The 19940-nt window shown below is 46.5% G+C and overlaps 1 protein-coding gene across 1 annotated transcript in view; it reads left to right on the forward strand.

Moving 5' to 3' along the window:
- LOC120841192 overlaps positions 1–18047 on the forward strand; it is a 28611-nt gene extending 10564 nt beyond the window's left edge. Inside the window, exons 2-4 of the mRNA XM_040212056.1 lie at positions 15668–15838; positions 16825–16966; positions 17569–18047. Of these exons, the coding sequence (XP_040067990.1) occupies positions 15668–15838; positions 16825–16966; positions 17569–18047 (792 nt within the window). The remainder of the gene's footprint in view (positions 1–15667; positions 15839–16824; positions 16967–17568) is intronic.
- Positions 18048–19940: the final 1893 nt, after the last annotated feature.

Below are 19940 nucleotides of genomic sequence, written 5' to 3' on the forward strand. Positions count from 1 at the left end.
CCACCTGTAATGGAGAGGTCCCGGGTTCGATACCCGGACCAGGCGGATTTTTTCGGTCGCGCACCAGTCACCTAGCTGTGTTTGGAGATTTGTGTTTGTCCTCTGTCCCCCTTGTTCCCCTTCTCCAGGGATTATTTTCATCATTCTTTTCCAGCTCGCTTGCACCTTTGCATTTAATGGCATTCTAATTATAACCTTAAATTGCAAGCTTCACCCTTGTTGGTGTTAGACTGGTGGCAGCTGATAAAACCCGTTTGCTCTACTGATGTCTAACCCCTGGTTAGCTCAATTGGTAGAGCGCTGCACCTGTAATGGAGAGGTCCCGGGTTCGATACCCGGACCAGGCGGATTTTTTCGGTCGCGCACCAGTCACCTAGCTGTGTTTGGAGATTTGTGTTTGTCCTCTGTCCCCCTTGTTCCCCTTCTCCAGGGATTATTTTCATCATTCTTGTCCAGCTCGCTTGCACCTTTGCATTTAATGGCATTCTAATTATGACATTATATGCCCTTGCTTGACGCATATATTTAACCTTTGCCTTTTAAACGGCGTGTTTCCCAAGCGGATGCAAGTGGCGAAAGTTGCAGTTTTATATAAGAAAGGTAATAAAAATGAATTGGGAAACTACCGACCCGTATCAATTTTGTCAGTATTCTCAAAGGGCCTTGAGAAACTCTTGTTAACTCAAATGACAGCGTTTGCAGATAATCATAGCTTGATCAGCACACCTCAATTTGGCTTCAGCAAACAAAGGTCAACTGAACTTGCTCTTCCTCAACAAAAATAATATATTCTTAAAAATTTTGAAAATAAAAAACTAACGCTTGGCTTGTTCATTGACTTTACAAAGGTTGATTGATTGATTGATTGGGGGTTTATGGCGCATCAGCAACTAAGGCTATATTGCGCCAAGCTCAGACTATTGCAATTCGGGTTTAAGAAGAGGAAAGAGCTATAGTAGCGAAATATATGATAAAACCATGAACATGAATGTGTATAAGTGTAAACAATATGACAATGAATTTAGGAGTAAAATCACAGCCGGTGTAGAAGGCCGATATCTGTGAGGAAATTAAAAACACAACTGTATGGAATGAGCGGTTTGTCACCTAGTAGTAGGGCGAGGTGTAGTGGAATGTGTTCTTTATAAAGCAGTGAGAAGTGTTTATACCGGCATTGGTCATACTTAGAGCATTCAATGAGTATGTGCATAATACTTAGAGGTAGGTTACAGTGCACACATTCAGGGGCATCCTCCCCGCTCAAGAGGTGTCCATGTGCGAGACGAGTATGACCGATTCGTAACCTACAGAGTATGACTTCATAAAAGCGCTCCCGATGTCGGGCACTCTCCCACTCGCCTAGAAAAGGTTTGATTGCGTGTAGTTTGTTGCTGGTTTCGCTGTTCCACTGCAGCTGCCACTTTGCTTTGATGCAACGTTTCAGAGAGTTGAGGTAATCTTTGTAGGGTATTTGGTGCGTGTCTATTTCTCGATCATTAGCAGAGCTAGCTGCACAATCAGCTGCTTCATTTCCAGGAATGCCAACATGGCTAGGAACCCAGCATAAAACTATGTCAAGATTTTTCTTAGCAGCCAGGATAATCTTGTGCTTTAACTCAGAAACCAGTGGGTTTTTTACACGGTTCATTGATGCGACAGTCTTCAGAGAGCTTAAAGAGTCTGTGTAGATTACAGCGTGAGAAAGTCGTTTTTTCATTATGTAATCAACAGCCAGCAGCAAGCCATAAAGCTCTGCTGTTAGTATAGAGGCTTTTGGATTTATTCTCTTCACCTGATTCATTGATGGTCCCACCATAGCACAGCCTACTACCGAGTCCTTTTTTGTCCCGTCTGTATAAAAACTGGCATACTCGTGATATTTGGTCTGAAGCTCAAAGAAGTCCTGCCTTATGACTTCCTGTGGAACATTCTTTTTGTTATACTTGGTCAGTCTAAGGTCGCAATGTATGTGGCAGTTGTTCCATGGAGCTATATCTGGTGGGTACTGGACTAGCTGAGGCCTTGCATCAATCCCAACAGATTGTGCTGCAGTATTATTCCTCATAGAGAGAGGCGGAACTATGGAAGGTTTGTTTTCAAACGTACGTTGGAACTTGATAGTCTCAATATTATCTCGAACGGGGTGCTCCGCGACAGAGCGCACCCTGACAGAGTACATAAAACCCAGGGAAAACCTCCTATACTCAAGGGACAGTTCGTTTGCTTCCGCGTAAAGGCTAAGCACTGGGGAGGTGCGAAATGCTCCTGTAGCCAATCGCAGTCCCTGATGATGAATAGGATCTAACATCTTTAGAACTGATGCCCTAGCAGAGTTATAGACAATACAACCATAATCAAGCTGAGAGCGAATGACTGAGCGATAGATATGCAACAGACATAGTCGGTCGGAGCCCCATGATACATGTGACAAGACCTTAAGGATGTTCAGAGATTTAAGACACTTGAGTTTTAAGCTCTTAATGTGTGAAACGAAAGTCAACTTGGAATTAAACACAAGGCCCAAAAACTTGTGTTCATTTTTTACAACAATAGGAGAGCCATACATGTTCAAAGACGGTTCCTGAAGAGCACCACGTCGACGAGAAAAGCTGACACAAGCTGTTTTTTCGGGAGAAAATTTAAAAACATTTGTATCGGCCCATCTGACCAAATTATTGACCGCAAGTTGGACGCGACGTTCACAAATTGAGGAATTACAGGATGAAACGGAGATCTGAAGATCATCGGCATATAAAGAATACTGTACCGAAGGAGGAATTGCACGGCCAATGGAATTAAGTTTGACGATAAAAAGAGTGACACTCAGCACACCCCCCTGAGGGACTCCATTTTCCTGTAAAAACTCCTTAGAGAGAGTTTTTCCCAGCCTCACGCGGAATGTACGGTGCTGCAGGCAACTCTGTATAGCACTCAACATTCGGCCACGGAAACCAAGATCGAACAAATCCTGCAGTATGCCGTAACGCCAGACAGTGTCGTATGCCTTCTCCAAATCAAAGAAGACGGAGAGACACTGTTGCCTGTTGACAAACGCCTCACGTACGAAGGTCTCAAAGCGGACGAGATGATCGACAGTGGACCGTGCTGAACGAAAGCCACACTGGAACTTATCAAGGCAGTTGTTTCGTTCTAGGAAAAACATCAGTCTCTTGTTAATCAGCCTTTCTGGTGTCTTGGAAAGACAGCTAGTTAGAGCTATTGGTCTGAAGCTAGATGCACAAGAGGGATCTTTTCCGGGCTTCAGCACTGGTACAACGATAGCAATCTTCAAGAGGATGGAAAGTGGCCCTCGAGCCAAACTCTATTAAAAAGGTACAAAATTAGCTCCATAGTGGATGGATGAAGATGTTCAAGCATTTTATAATGAATACCATCTGGTCCAGGGGCAGTTTGTTCGGATTAAAGAAGTGCCATTTGAAGTTCATATAATGTAAATGGAGTATTATAAGGTTCGTGCGTGCCACCTGATGTGTTAACAGCTTTTTTTTCTGCATTTATCTTGTGTCGCTGAAACGTCTGAGTATAATGTTGGGAACTGGAGACATACTCGAAATGCTCGCCAAGGATTTTGGCCTGTTCCTCAAGACTTGCAGGACACACTCCATTTCGACTCAGGAGTGGGACAGTGAATGCCCGGTAAGAGCCGTTAATTTTATGTACGCGATCCCAGACTTCCTTCGCAGGTATAGTGCTGTTAATTGAGGAAGCGTACGCTCTAAAACTTTTTTTCTTTGCTTGTCTTCGAATCCACCTCGCCTGGGCCCTTTTTCTTTTAAATTCAATTAGATTGTTTGCTGTAGGGTAGCGCCTAAAAATACCCCAAGCTCGATTTTGTTTTTTTTTTTGGCCAAACGGCAATCTTTGTTCCACCAGGGCTTAGGTCTTTTGGGTAGATGCGAGGACGTCATGGGGATGGAAAGAATGGCAGCCTGTAAAATGTGGTGAGTGATATGTTCAGTGGCTCTATCGATATCGAGATCGTCAAGTGATGTGTATGCCAAAAGAGACGATTCTTTGAAAGTTGACCAGTCGGCGTTTTCAAATTTCCATCGAGGAGAGCGCGTAGGGACTGTCATGGGAAGATGGTTAAATTTTAAAATGATGGGAAAGTGGTCACTTCCGTGAGGATTCGGGATGACCTTCCATGAAAACAAGGGGAATAATGATGGGTGACAAACAGATAGGTCAATGGAAGTGAAAGTGTGAGTTGTTGAACTAAAATATGTGGCTTCATTTGTGTTAACTAGGCAGAATCCCGAGGAAAGAAGAAAGCGTTCAATGAGAGCCCCTCTGGGATCTCGTCTGCCACTCCCCCACAAAGGATTGTGTGCATTAAAATCTCCCAAAAGCAGAAAAGGTGGTGGGAGCTGGCTAACAAGGTCTTCAAGCTCTTCAATCTTTAGCTGATAACTGGGGGGTATATATAAGGAACATACTGTAATTAAACGATCTAACAAAATGCGGGCTGCCACAGCCTCCAGCGAAGTCTGCAGAGTCACTTCGCTACATGGGGTTGAGCGTTGCACTACAACTGCAACGCCTCCAGATGAATGAACGGCTTGTAACCGGTCCTTGCGAAACACCTGGAAGTACTTTAATATATTAGTGTGGCTCGCTTTTAAATGTGTTTCCTGCAAGCAAAATGCAATGGGGCCGTGATCGTCAAGTAGCTGGCTCACATCATCATAGTTAGGAAGGAGGCCTCTACAGTTCCACTGAAGAAAAACGGAGATTGATATCTTAAAAGGAAGTCAGAATATATATATATATATATACCAGAGAAAGCTAGAACATAAATTTACGGGGCTTTTGGTGCCTCAACACGTGGGATTGTTTTTTTCTTAGAAGTGTCCTTTGGTCGTCCTACAACCTCAGAGGAGACCAGAGGAGGAGACTCTGTTTCAGGGAGAGACTGATCGTCTTCAGAGAGCGGTAGGCTCTCGTCCATTTTTTCATCCGGCGAGAGCGCTGGGCCCTTGGGCGGAGGAGGAGGTTGTTCTGTCCGCCTGGGCTTCAGGTGGCTGCAGGAAGCACGAGGAGAGAGCCCTCGACCCCTGCCAGAAGGGCCAGCTAGGGCCGCTGATGGCACCTCTGGTACCTTGGAGGGAGTGGTACCCTCCATGGAGGGTACAGCACCCTTAGAACATGAAGGTGACTGAGTGTGCGTCACCTTCAGAGGTTCGGAAGGGGACCCCTGTGGAGAGGACAGGTCTTCCGAAGAAGTCTGTGTCTCCACAGATGCCATAGACAGTGGGGGTCCCCTCAACACTGCCTGGGCATAAGAACCCCTTGCCTGAAAGGCAAGCTGTTCTTTGGCTGCTTGATAGCTAAGGTTATGTTTTACTTTAAAAGTCAGGACATCTTTTCCTCCTTCCATTTTGGACAGGAGCGAGAAAAAGCCAGGTGAGCTCCGCTACAGTTCACACATTTGACTTCATTTTCGCAGATGTCTGCTACATGGTCAGTACCACCGCACTTTCCACATGTTTCTCGGCCGCGGCAGTTTCGGGAACCATGCCCGAAACGTTGGCAGCGGAAACACCGCTGAGGATTTGGGATGAAAGGGTGGACTCTACAATTCAAGTACCCTGCCTTCACGGTGGATGGAAGAGTATGGAGCTCAAATGTGAGTATCAGATGGCGGGTTGGTTTTTCTTCTCCGTCACGTTTTAAGGTGATTCGTCGAACAGCAACGACAGCACTCTTGCGCAGACCTTCAAGGATCTCGTCTTCACTGCATTCGAGGTCATCTTCTGAGATGACACCGCGAACAGTATTCAGGGTACGGTGGGGGGTGACAGTAACCGGGTAGTCTCCAGGCTTGTCATCTTCAAGAGTGCTGTGCTTTGTGGCTTATTTTCTACCTCAACAAGGAGGTTTCCAGCAAGCTTCTTTGCCTTATAACATTTTCCAACCACTTGTTCTAAATGCTTTGCAATGACAAGGGGCGAAACTTTTGACAGATGCACAGCGTCACTTGTAGAGTGAAGTACAAGAAATCGAGGATATTTTTCAGGTTCATTAGCTTTTTCAAAAGTAGGGGGAGCGGGGCGAACCCTTTTCGGGGGTCGCTCTGCTCGGGGTTGAGAAGAGAGGGGCGCCATAAAAAGGCAAAGGGTTTTCGGAATCTGTGGCGCGCCGCCCACCACGGAGCCCAACGAGGGAATAGGTAACACCCCATAACAAATATGGCTTTGCTGGAAGCATTACTCTATTAGCGTTACCCAGAAACTATAACCAAGTGTGGATCTGGACGAGAGTATCTGTCACCACCCAAGGTTAGCCCTTGCCGCCAAAGGAGTTGAAAAGGAAAGAAGAGAAATGAGAAGAGTGAAAAGAAGAAGAAGACAAAGATGAAAGAAAGGAGGAGATAGTAGAAGAAGTGGCGACTAGACTGAATCATCCTGGCCGGGCCTTACCAGGACTCCCGTCTATGAGAAGCGGGGGCCAAAGTGGTGTATTGCCTCGCCCGGGGGGCCCCGAAGGGTCCAAACCTGCCCCGGGCTCGGCTCAACCACCAGGATTCCCTTTTCCCCAGACACGGGAATGCCACGCACAGCCAGACGTGGGCGGGCGAACCCGCATGGCTCGGGGTCCGTGGAGACGCCACTCTCCAAACACCTGCTTTCACAGGTGCCCCCTGCGGGGGACTTTACAAAGGCTTTTGTCTATCTCGATCACGACTTGCTTATTAAGAAGTTAGAAATGTATAGATTTCGTGGTCAATCAGCAGCGCTTATGAATTCATATTTGTCTTATCGTAAACAATATGTACATATCAACGGTCATTCATCAGTAGTAAAATCAATTAGATCAGGCGTTCCTCAGGGAAGGATCCTTGGACCGTTTTTATTCAACCTTTATGTAAATGACGTCATAAATATATGCCAAACAGCGAAGTTCATAATTTATGCTGACGACACCACTTTGTTGTTTACTGGTGATACCGCCACCGAACTCATGTATAACGCAAATGATGCACTCAGGCAACTAGAGAGATGGAGCAAAAGTAACGCTTTAAAAGTGAACGTAAATAAAACTAAGGCAATTTTATTCCGCCCAAGGAATAAACAAGTAGATATAACCAATGCAATTTTTTTGAACTCCACTAAAATAAAATTAGCTTCACCAATTAAAACCCTAGGTATATCTCTTTCGGAGACTATGTCATGGGATGATCATGTTAACTTCATTATAACCAAATTATCCAGCGTTGCTGGCTTAATATACCGCAATAAGCATATCTTGCCACGTAAAATAAACCTGTTACTATATAATTCTTTATTTTATTCCCACATAAACTATGGTCATTTAATATGGGGTACAACCACACTTACCAGTTTTCAAAAGGTATTCGTACTGCAAAAAAAAAGACATTAAGAAGTATTTGCAATGTTTCACTGGAATACCCGGCAGATTTGCTTTTCAATGAACTTGGTGTAATGAAGATGTTTGATTTGTATAGATATCGCCTATGCATAAAATATAAAATTGAACAAAATATGCACATACGATATCTTGAAGAATTATCAAATCTAAAAAGAAGAGAATGCAGTTATCAAACACGTATAATGTTACCATGGATACTGCCTTTCTCTAGAACAGATTACGGTCGTCAAACCATAACTCACACACTTCCAACAATTCTGAATCCGCTTTCTACAGATGACATATAACTTGATAACCTATCAGTGGGCGGTCTGCGGGAAATTACACTCTCTAGCCGGAACGACCATGACTGAAAGATGCTTTTGAATGTTTTGTTGTATTTCTTATACGAGAGTGTTTTGTGCAATGTATGCTTTTTCTTGTGGGAATTCATGTGTTTGCGTTCGAAAAAACTGCGGCAGTGTCCTCTTATAGAGCTCGACTTGGTTTCTAATATAAGTGCAAATGATTCTTCCGTGTAAAAATGTAGATTTTTTTTTCTCATCTTTTTTTCCCGCTGTTCTGCCGCTGCTGATGTCGTGGGGGCTTGGGACCAGTCAAGCTGTGCTAAGAGCTTTTTTTCCAAGCCGCCCTCCAACCTGTACTTTGTTGGAAAATAAACTCCTATTATCAATCAATCAATCAATCAATCAATCAATGTTTATTAAAGTGTCCAGGAACAACCAATCGGTCTTAGTGCTGGCACACTAAAAAAAATGAGCAAAAACACACACATACAAACACGCATACACACGAGTGCAGAAGGAGAACGTAGTTCTCCAGTCTGAGAATAAAAATATTAACAAGTATGAAAAACACTCAGATTAACAAGGGAAATCAAAAGCACAAAACAGAGACATCACCAGGTGTGAGAGCAAAAAGCAAATACTACATCAGCGCTTCAACTGATCAGCCCTTTTCCTGCAAGAGGAAGATTTGAACAGCATTTCCGAACTTGCTCCCGCATGAGTTAAAAATATCAATTGTGTCAGAGTAGCGATCATAACACTCCGCCGATCTTTGGATCGGGTTTAGGTTGCTAAAATGTCGAGCTATATAAAAAGATGATTGGAGCCGTGTAGGCACACGTGGAACTCTGAGGCTCACTTCGGACAGAAGGCTGGGAGAGTTAATCGAGCCGTGCAGGGTCTTAAACAAAAACAACAAATCTGCCTTCACCCGACGCTGCTGGAGGCTCAACAAGTTGACAAGTTGCGAGTTACACACACCGTTCAGACAAGGATCACCATTCTCAAGGTAACGATATTTAAAGATAGAAATAAATTTGTTTTGGACTCGCTCGACAGATGAACTGTTAGTTTTGGAAATGCCGTTCCAAACAACCGAGGCGTACTCTAGCTGGGATCTAACTAAGGAACAATACAGCGTAAAAAAAGCGGACGGGCTTTTGATCTCCTTCGTTATGCGAGACACGGCACCTAACGTGCGCAAGGCCGATTGAACCACTTTGATGACGTGAGTGTCAAATCTCAAGGTTGAATCAAAGACAACTCCAAGGTCCCTCAGTTCACTTACACGTGACAGCAGTTCGCCATGATAACTATATGGAAAGAATATATCATGGGTCTTGCGAGAATATGTCATTATTTTTGTTTTAGAATGATTCAAACGGAGGTCATTGTCTAAACACCAACGACCGAAGGAATATGCGTCATTCTGAAGCGCGATGCAATCCTCTAAGGTCGATATTTTTTTGTAAAGTTTTATATCATCAGCGTACTGCAGAAATGAAGAATTTAATATAACTCGAGAGACATCATTTACAAAAATATTAAAAAGGAGGGGGCCCAAGACAGATCCCTGAGGCACTCCAGAGCTTGCCTTGTACAAGGACGAGGTAGTATTGTTGACGCGGACGTAGGCATGCCTATCAGACAAATAGCTTTTTAACAAATTGTATACCGAACCACATACTCCGTACGAAGAAAGCTTGTATAAGAGGATGTTGTGGTTGACTACGTCGAATGCCTTACTCAGGTCGAAATAAAAAACGTCAAGCTGACCTCTATTACAAACTACTTCAGAGGCAGCAGACATAAAAGATACGAGATTGGTGGATGTCGATCTGCCGGACATGAAACCATGCTGATTAGGAATGACTATACTACGAAACTTGAAGGAGAGAAATTGATGGATTACCATTTCAAAGAGTTTGGAAAAAGAAGAGAGAAGAGAAATCGGTCTGTAATTAAGAACATCACCACTATTTCCAGATTTCAGTACCGGAACAACCACTGCCAGTTTCCAGTCGTCAGGGAATATCCCTGACGTCAAGGAGTTATTGAAAATCGTGCACAGTATAGGCGTAAGTAATTCATGATAAGCCTTAACAATTGCAGCGGGTATCCCGTCATGACCTGCAGACAATGTGGGTTTCATTTTCTTAATACATAGCCTAACACATTCCTCATCGACAACCACAGAACCTAATGAGTCGCCAAAAACGTTCGAGTGAGGCAAAATAGATGAGGAGCAGTTATTATTATTAATGTAAACTGACGCAAAGTGATCAGCAAACAACTCAGACGTGCCCTTCGCACTGTCGCTATGCTGAATCAAGACGATTTCGGACTCAATATTCTTCCCCAAGCGCGATTTAGCGTACCTCCAAAATTTCTTGGGATTTTTAACAAGATCTGATTCCACCGAGTCAGAATGCGCCTGGCGATCACGGTTGAAAATTTTCTTACATCGCTTTCTGCAAATTTTAAATTCAACTTCCCACTTTGGAGGACCACTTTTCTTAAACCTCCTGTGCAAAAAATCTTTCCGTTTTAAAAGAGTTCTGAGTTCACGAGAGAACCATATAGGGAAGCGAGATTTTTTAGACGTTTTAAGAGGGATATACATGTCCATAGCCTCCTGAACAACAGTTGTGAGGAGATATACTTGGCCGTTGATATCAGACGACTCCAGGATAGAAGCCCAGTCAACACCCGAAAGATGGTGATACATTCCAGTGTAGTCCCCCGCTGAATACTTATATGATGTGTGTGGGGAAGGACCATTAGAGGGACTGAGGACCGGAGGATCAAAAATAGAAAGAACTACATCAAGAGCTGGGTGATAGCTATCCTCAGGAACCATAGAAAGTTCACTTCGAGCCACATGTATACCGTCCGTGTTTGAAAAGCATAAATCTAAAGCATTACCTTGGTCGTTTAGAATGTTATTGTGCTGTCTAAGATCTAAAAAGGAAGTAAAGTTGAGGAGATAGTTGCACTTTTGTTTACAATAAAAGTTGCCAGTAAGGACATTGAATTGTGTCCAGTTAATCCCTGGAGCGTTAAAATCCCCCAAGATTAAGATATTGCTCCCCTGTGAATCATTAATAGTATTTTCAATGTCAGCAAGACATCTTTGGAAATCATCTGGTGTCGTCTGAGGAGGAAGGTAAAACAGACCTATTAAAATACGTTCTCTGCTAGAACACTCAATTTCCACCCACAGAGACTCAGGAAATCTCTCCAGATCCTCACGTCTTCGTGAACTATATTGTTTAACCGCGACCAATACACCGCCTCCTACTCGGCCCCGGGAAGAGAAATCACGATCATGACGGTAGACATCAAAACAAGGCGGAAAGTAGTCGGAGGAACTAACACTAGGACATAACCAAGTTTCCGTTAAGCAAACAATTGAGTAATTAGATAGAGTAATGTTGGCAAAGAAACATTCAGCTTTCGTCCGCAGGCCACGGACATTCTGGTAAAACAAATCGACGTTACTCATCTTTGTATTTAGTGTTGGGCTTGTGGGCTTCTTCAGACGAGTGAAGGAGTTCTTGACGAAGAGCGCCTCTGAAAGGTTTAAAAAGACAATCCTTCGGCCACAAAGCAGGGTCAGAGAGTTTCTCAAAGTCTTCGGCTGCTACAGAGACGTGAAAAGAGGCGTAAGTGTTGTAGCGAGTCTTCAGTCGGTGGCACTTCAAGTTTTCCACATCGAGGGAACACAGATGCCCAACGACGTCAGTGGAGGTGGTGACCGGATCCAGCTTGGTCACAAACAATGCCCTCCGGCGGGAAGATGAGGGGGCAACGCTCAGCTTGCACGCCACGGACGCTCCGGCTTGCGCGGGGATTCGAGACTTCGGGCTGATCGGGTTGGGCTTGACAGGAAGTGGATCATCTACCGACGCCTCGCTCACCAGCGCAGATGCCGGTGCCTGCGGGCTCATCGGGTTCGGCTTACCAGGCAGCGCATCATCTTTCGTCGTCCCGTCTGCTGGTGCACCTGCAGGCTTTGCAGAGAGAGCCGAGGCAGGAGGGAAACGCAGGGCTGCAGCAAATGTTTTTCCTCCACAGGGCCCTGCCTGAACTTCAACATCAGTTCTTGCACGCTTACCAAGCACATCGCGTAAGCTGCGAACTTCCGCCCGGAGACAGGCGATGGAGCCTGCCTGGAGCTCCGCCTGCTGTCTCTGCTCACGACGGAGACGCGCGTTGTCTTCACTGAGGGAAGCAACCTCCTCGGTGAGGAAAGAAATTCCTTCCAGCGCGTCGAGGAGAAGGGACCGAAGGGACTGAAGGCTGGCGTCCCCACGTGCGTCGAGGCCATCGGGAGAGGAGGCAGGCAGCGTCGCCGGACGAGTAGGGGAGGCCGATGGCGGAGGAGGAGAGCGGGCGAACTGGTCGTCGGGGTCACCGGAGACCGCGCCGCTGACGTTAGGCCTAGCTCCACCGTTGATCTTGGCACAGCTTTGGCAGACAAATGAGCTCACCTCACGCTGAAGAAATGTGCGTTCGGTCTCCGGAAAGCATACGCACTTCGTATGCGCGCGAAGTTGGCACTCAGTGCAGCGAAGAAATCTTTGTCGTCCGTAAAAACAGCGAGAGCAAATCAGACATGCATCCTTGCTGGGCGGCATCTTATAATGCCGCCATTGGTATATGGCACAGATGCCATTCCACACATCATGATAGTGATCAAAGTGGCCAGACTGAATTTTGGAAAGGGTCTATACTGAAACATGTCGGGTCTTAGGAGGTCCGCTCCGCAATCTGGGATAGCGGCCTTGCAAGCGCCGTTTGGTGGCCTCTACGGATCGTGTATATGTCCTTAGTTTACTACACAGTTTACTTTTTGCAAACATAAATATGTAAATACAATATTTCCTTCATGGGAAACGCGTCTCATATCTCATACCATTTTTGGCTGTGTTGTAACTATGCCATGATGCCATGTAATAAAGTTCTTTTTTCTCTATTCTCCAGTCACCAACAAAGGAGCTCCCTTATACAACTGTTGGGGCACCATCGACGGCACGGCCCAACCTATATGCCATCCATCAAAGGACCAGAAGCCATCATTTTCTCGCCACAATCGGGTACACGTCATGAAGTATCAAGCCGTGATGTGCGCTAGCAGTATAATCTGTCAGACGGACGGACCCCACGAGGGCCATAGACATGATGCAGGTAGATTGAACAGTCCTGCTTGGGCCAATAGTGCTACTCCTAATCAAGCCAAATCGGATTTCATGTAAGCCTTTCTACTGGACAAACTACTTGGGCAGCTATACATAGGCACACATACAACTACTACAATAGAATAATACTAACTTGATATGGCCATTTAGCTTTCTCAAGCGCGCGCGCGAATATTGCCTCGAATATCAGTGTCATTTCTGTCTTCAGGACTGTGGACATGCCCCACAGGTCGGGCCCAGTAGTCATTTAGCTGCCAAGGGCATAGATGACAGGGCACTACTCGGTTAGAAGACAGCCTTGTCTACACTGAGAAAGCCAGTCACCACCCTACTGAAAAAAAAACATTTGAAATTCAAACTGGTCGACCCGTTTGAATCAAACCTGTCGATCCGTTTGAATCAAACGTGATTATGGGATACGGGTACCCGTTTGAAACGGTACCCGTTCGAAACGGTACCCATTTGATACGGATGCCCATTTGACACGGGTGCCCGTTCGACCTGGCACGTGACCACACGTTTGAACGTGCCATTCGGATTTGCTAGCCCTAAATGGGTATCGTCTGGGACGTTAATTATTTTAAACTTATTTAAGACGTCCCGAAACTCATAAACGTATTTATAACACGAGGAAAACACGCAGAACAAATGGGCTCGCGTAGGTGCCTGCAAATGGACAGGAAAACAGACACAAAGGATTGTTTCCAATTCTCCTCGAAGTTTATTACCTCTCCTGACGACAAGTACATACGTGCAAGCGATCTGTGAAATGTGCGAGGCACTTTAAGCTTTTATACAACTGAGAAGATTGCAAAGCAAACAAGACCCGAGGTATTTCTAGACTATACAGCTATAGTTTCGGGGAAATTATTTTTTCGGCAGCCGCGTGAATAGGCGCTGCATAATTCTACGGATAACCTGGAAGAGTACGCGTAGAAGAGCGGTCAATCGTTGCCAACACGTATTTTGCAAAGCACTTACCATAAAAATAGCGGACTTGAAAGATGTAATCCGTGATGTTTGTCGTCGCGGTCAAAGCAGGGCTACCACACAAACACAAAAACGAAAAGGAAGGCTCGTTGAAGTTTCAACACTATGCGGCGCACAAGGTGTCATATGCCGAACCCAGCCAAACCGCAAGAATTCCTTACTTCTTTGAAGAATCGCTTGTTGCCGATATACCCGTAGGAGTTTTCGAACATTTGGTGCACATCCCATACGTTGTCGAGAGACATTCCTATAAGTCCGCAGGGAAAGGCGGCAGATCGAAGCAGGCAGGACAAACGAAGTTGCAACGGAAAACAAGCAGACAAAGAAACAAGAGACTGTCAACGCGCGCGCAGCCGCATCTGGCTACGCTTATCAGCGTGAAGAGTGCCCTACCCTTTCTCTGGTCACGTGACAGAGCCGACCAGAGAAGAGGAAGGGGGCGACGGCGAGGTCAAGGAGCAAGACACCGGGACACCCCACCCCCCTCCCTCGCAACACTCTCCTCATGCATTCTATAAGGAAAAAAAAAGAAACAAAAAAAAACAACTTGCGGTTGGCTTTTTGTGGCAATGCAGTCAATGCTAGGGGAGAGGGTGCACGGACTGCTGTACACGCGCTTTTCTTCTCTCTCGGAGTTGCCACTGCACGTCGCGTTTGCAGCCTTGGAAAGGAAACGAAACGCGCGCATTTCAGCACGGACGCTGGAAATGGCGTCGGCCATGAGCTCGGCTTGCGCCCGAGCCAAAAAAGCACCCAGCACAAGCTCGTAATTTGACTGCTGCAACGGCGGGCGTGCTCTCGCGATGCTCGATGTTCTTGCAGGCACGTGTTCGCGCTACCTTTGCCGCGTCTTGAAATGTAGTGAAACGGACTCTAGAAGTACATTCTTTCATGCGGTCGCGTCTTCTGCGAGAGAGATTCGAGCTCAATAAGAAAATTGAGGCAAACAAGATGGACAAAGTCTTAAAGTTCTGTCAAAAATATCAGCTCACCAACGTCGCGCGTTTACGTAAAAAGAAGAAAAGAAAATGTGTTAGTTTTAGTTGCAGTATAAGCGCACATCAGCGCCCTTAATATATAAATGCAATTGCTTGCATTACGCGGACGATCTGAAATTAATGAACCGGCGCTCCCAGCCTTCCGGAAACATTGGCTGCCACGGCTCAAACAGCTCGGGAGGCACTCACTTGATCGAATGACGTTTTAGCGAACGCCCACGTTTCATCGAACGACACTTTAGCGTATAGTCGGACGCCGCGAAGCGGCTTTTTCGGGTGGGCCAAGTGAGTTCATATTTTTGTAATGAGCTGCGGCAGACTGTCGCCGCGAAGCGGCGTAAAGCGCAGCGCGACGGATGGGTTAACGCGCGCCCCCGTTATTCGCTAAACCGTCCATTCGCTCAAAAGTCGCCGCTCGCTAAAATGTCATTCGCTCTTGTGATATGGACCCCAAACAGCTCAAAGGGGCCGCCAATCTGTACGTTCAATACCAAACGGGCTCCCGGGAGCGGTTTGATTAAACCGGTACAGTTTGACGGTCACCGGTCAACCGCTTGTGCAACATGTTCACCGGTTTGAGCAAACGTGCGACAACTTTGCTTAAACGAGTCGCCCATTTGCCCCGACGAGTGACCCGTTTGCCAAAGAAGTGACCTGTTTGCCCAAATACGTGACCGTTATGGCTCATACGGGGGACCCCTTTGAGCCATACGGGCGACCCCTTTGGCAAACTGGTGACCGGTATGGCTAAACTGTTACCTATGTTACTAAACTGTTAGAGGAACGGGCGGCGACGCAAGAAGCCTTCCTTCGCCGCGGTTCCTTGCCCGGAGTCGTCGGATGCGTCGACGGCATCTTCATCGCAATAAAGGGGCCCTCAAAGTACAACCCTACCGTGACGAAGGTGCTCTACTGGTGTAGAAAACTGTACTACACCCTGAACGTCATGGTGGTAAGTACAACATATTTTCCAGTTCGTGTTGCTCCCAGACGCACAAGAAGTGAATACCAAATCGCGTTTACTCCGATAGAGTCAGGTCTCGTATAAAACGAATATCTGAAGTTGTAGCGTAACTTAGTGGGAAGGTGTCCGCCTGTCGCGGAGCGGACCCGGGTTCAATCCAGAAAATGGGCATAATTGTTTTGGAGATATTTTAGACATTTCATGTTTTACAATTAGAGCTAAAAAAAAAAAGTTTTCGACGAAACTTTGCTGAAATAAATGGTATGGGACTCCCTTTCGGGAGGCGTGTAATGAGGGAAACCGGGGCTTGGGCTGCCGGCTGGACGCCGCGAAGCGGCGTGTGCGGGGAAGAAACTGGATTGATAGTTTTGTAATGAGCAGCCACAGACTGTCGCTGCTAAGCGGAGTGAATGCAAGGGGGAGGGGGGGGGGGGGTTGGTTAACACGTTCCACAGTGATACACGCGCCGTCCAAAAAGGGTGACCCAAATGGCATGATCCCTCCGCGTCGTGTGTATAGCCATCTCCGGCCAAGGTGCACGACGTCGGGCGTATAGCCTTACTCTTTTTCGTAAGTGTTCGGGCCAGGGGCATTCCAGAGTCGTATATGTTTGTGTGTCCGGTAGACGCAGTGGCGTAGCCAGGAATTGTTTTCAATAGGAAAGGGAGAGGGAGGGGAGGGGGAAGGTGATTGGGATGTCCATGACTTGGGGGGGCGGAGGGGGTGGGAGGCTCTAAATATATGTGTATAGTATAGGGTCGGCTGGGGGGGGGGGGGAGGGGGGAAGGTTCTGAAATCCCAAAAGACTCCTCCCTGGCTATGCCACTGGGTAGACGTGGTGCTATTTAAACTTGTCCAGAAACACCTGTATGAGAAAAAAGCGACCCGTAAGGGTTGAGGAATGTATGCGACAACTGTACAAACTGTTCGCGAGCATCTGTCCTACCTCCCTTAGCGTGTCCTCTTTATTCTAGATGTCTGACGCCGACCTGCGTATTTTGGCCATCGACCCCAGGATGCCCGGCTCAACCCACAACTCATATGTGTGGAGGCGTTCGTGGGTGCGCCAGGAGTGCGTCGCTGGCCATCTTGTCAGGCACAATGAGCACCTGCTTGGTGAGTGATCTTAATTCAGCACCGTGAAGGCCCGTTCAGACACTTGGAGCCAAGTACGACAAAATGAGACAAGACCGGTTTTTTAAGCGTCTTACTACTGGGTGCGTTGCTGCGGAGCTGGTAGTAAGCAATCAAAAGAGGCTTAAAAACCGGTCTTGTCTCAGTCGGTTGTAGTTAATCGCAAGTGTGTGGAAAGGCCTTAACGTTTCAGTCAAAGGCGACCACCATTTAAGTCAAGTCAAGGTTCGTGGAAAAATTTTAGTTCTTGAGATACAGAAATAGAACATGCATTATCAGTTTTAAGGCATCTTTGTTATGAAGCACATACTTGACACTGGTAGGGAGTTTGAGTAGAGCATTCTTCACCTCCAAGAATGACACTCTATAGATCGATACGATGCACGCGCAAAGGTGTCAGCAAACTACTAGGTATTCTTTTCGGACGTACCGCAGCAATTGATTAAAACTAAATAATACCCGTTGATTGGTTCCTGTGAAAGCATTCTCCTAATGAGATACGAGTGAGGGACTAGAGATGATCAGTAGCACCTGTGTAAAATTGTTCAGATGTCTAAGGAACAGTCATATTTCCTTCCATGCAGGGGACACTGGGTACCCCCTGGAGCCCTGGCTGATAACGCCTGTGCCTGTGCGGCCAGCACTTGGCAAAACGGCTGGGCAATACAATCAGGCTCACGCCTCCATGAGGGCAGTCGTGGAGCGCTGTACCGGGCTGCTGAAGAGGAGGTTCCGGTGCTTGCACAGGCACCGAACCCTTTATCATCATCCGAAGATCGCCGCCACGATCGTGGCAGCCTGTGCGGTGCTCCACAATGTCTGTCTCTGCTCAGGAGAGGCTGAGCCAGAGCCCCAGTCAGACTCAGACAGCAGTTCTGACGAGGACGATGACGAAGAAGAAAGCGCCGACGCAGCTCGCGAGCGGAGAGGCCTCCAGTCGAGGCGTCTTTACAGTCAGGGGAAGGCTGTGCGGGACCGCCTTGTGCTTCTGCCGAGCACAGCCCACCTGCAACGCGTCCGTGACCGACTGCGTCGCATCCGTCGTCGCCGCCAGCACCGGTAATGCATCTAACTCGTCGCCGGGGCCACTTTGAAGTGTATGTGTGCGTGTGTGATTGTACACACACGCACACACAGGGTGGATGTTGTGCCGAAGCCATTTTGGACTTCGTGTGCGCATGTGTGCAGTGATGTGGATCTGCCCGAGTCATCTTGTACTTTCTTTGCGCATGTGCACAGTGCGGTGGGTGTTATTCCGGAGCCATTTTCGACTCTGTGTGTGTGTGCTGTGCCGTGGATGTGCCGATGTCACTTTGGAGTCTCTTCTTAGAGTGCACACTGCTGTAGATATTGTGCCGGAAAGAGCCAGTTTGGATTCTGTGTGTGTGCGTACGGAAAGTGTTTTAATGTATCGGGTGTAAGCACCACAGGCTTGGATGTATGTGCACGTGTAGTGTTTTTTTAACTTCTTTTTAATGTTTTGGGAGCATGCTCCACAGGTCTGGATTGCATGGGGCACATGTAGTATTGTTTACTTGTGTTCAATGTTTTGGGTGCATATTCAACAGGTGTGGATTGCATGGGGCACATGTAGTATTTTTTACTTGTGTTCAATCTTTTGGGCACAAACCGTTCAGATCTAACTTGCGTGTAAACTTGTAGTGCTTTTGACTCGTATTCATTGTTTTGGGTGCAGGCTCCGCAGGTCAGGATTGCATCTACACGTAATGCACTAGTAATCGAACTGTTACAAAACGTTAAACGTTGTTTAACGTTTTCGTCGAAAGCTCTACAGGTTCCTAGATTGCATGGGCACTTGTAATGCTTTTGATTTCTGTTGCGGCACTTGCAACTTTTTTTTTAGATAAGCTGATGAAGGTCCCTGACAGAGTAATGACAGGACTGCAAAGATGCTTGCAAGAAAGATCAAGTAATGCTATTCAACTAATTGTGCCCACTATGTTGCATCTTTGAGGTGGTGCACAATGGCTGAGGGTGATTAACTTTAGTCTCAACTTATCTGAGCTGAGGAACCGCATGTACCCTTGCCGCATCTAGCAGATGCCAACCGGCAAAGAAGCTCTTGTTAGCAAATGTGCATTTTTTTTAGATTTTTCACTGTACTATTGGGTTCGAATGAAATGCGAACACCGGGGCCCGTGGCCGTCAACAGATGCTGCGCCTGCAGGAGGCATCCGGAAACTGATAAAACTTTGGGGTGGAGAGTAGAGCGCTGCGAGCGGGTGCGTCCTATTCCGATGTGCTTGAGCCTCGCCCAGCACAATCCCAGTGTCCACACTGCGCCGGTGTTCTGCTAGAAGTTCCGTCACTGTTCGCATTTCATTCGAAGCCACTTGTACAGTCACTGTGTTTAATGCGGATTTCCCATAATGCTTGCATGTGTTGCGAGATATGCAGTACTTTGGAGCAGATGCTTAGGCCGGTGCAGTCCACAAATATTATGGTTGTTAGTCCCTGTAGCCGAAATAATTTGGCATAAACAAGTTCATGGCAAAGAAGTTCCTGGTGAGGATTCGCCGCAGTCGGGTGCTTGTATGACTCGTAGAGTACGCTGTTCGAAAACATGAATGTTAGCGGTGTGTATATAGCTTCAACGTTTAGAAAAAGAAATGTTTTTTTTTTGTTTTGGCTTGTTGCTACGAAAGGTAGACATATTCAACCGGTTTCCAGGAATGAGGAACTGCTGATTGCTACTTGTGTTTTTTTTCAAAAGAAGCTATGTCGGTTTATTGGTAATTTTCATCATATGTTTTTAAACCCACTTTCACGGCTTCGTCTTTAGACGGCCAGGTGGTGTTAATATTTTATTCGCTTGAAATGGTCAGTGAGCGAAACTGCCTCCGCAATTTTTTATTCTAGCCGATAGATACCGTCGATTTTCCTGGTGTCACAAGTATTACACCAGCTTCTTTCACATAAGAGCATACAGGCCACT

Source organism: Ixodes scapularis, unplaced genomic scaffold (assembly GCF_016920785.2).
Source record: "Ixodes scapularis isolate PalLabHiFi unplaced genomic scaffold, ASM1692078v2 PGA_scaffold1__304_contigs__length_218370807, whole genome shotgun sequence".
In the NCBI taxonomy this organism is placed as follows: domain Eukaryota; kingdom Metazoa; phylum Arthropoda; class Arachnida; order Ixodida; family Ixodidae; genus Ixodes; species Ixodes scapularis.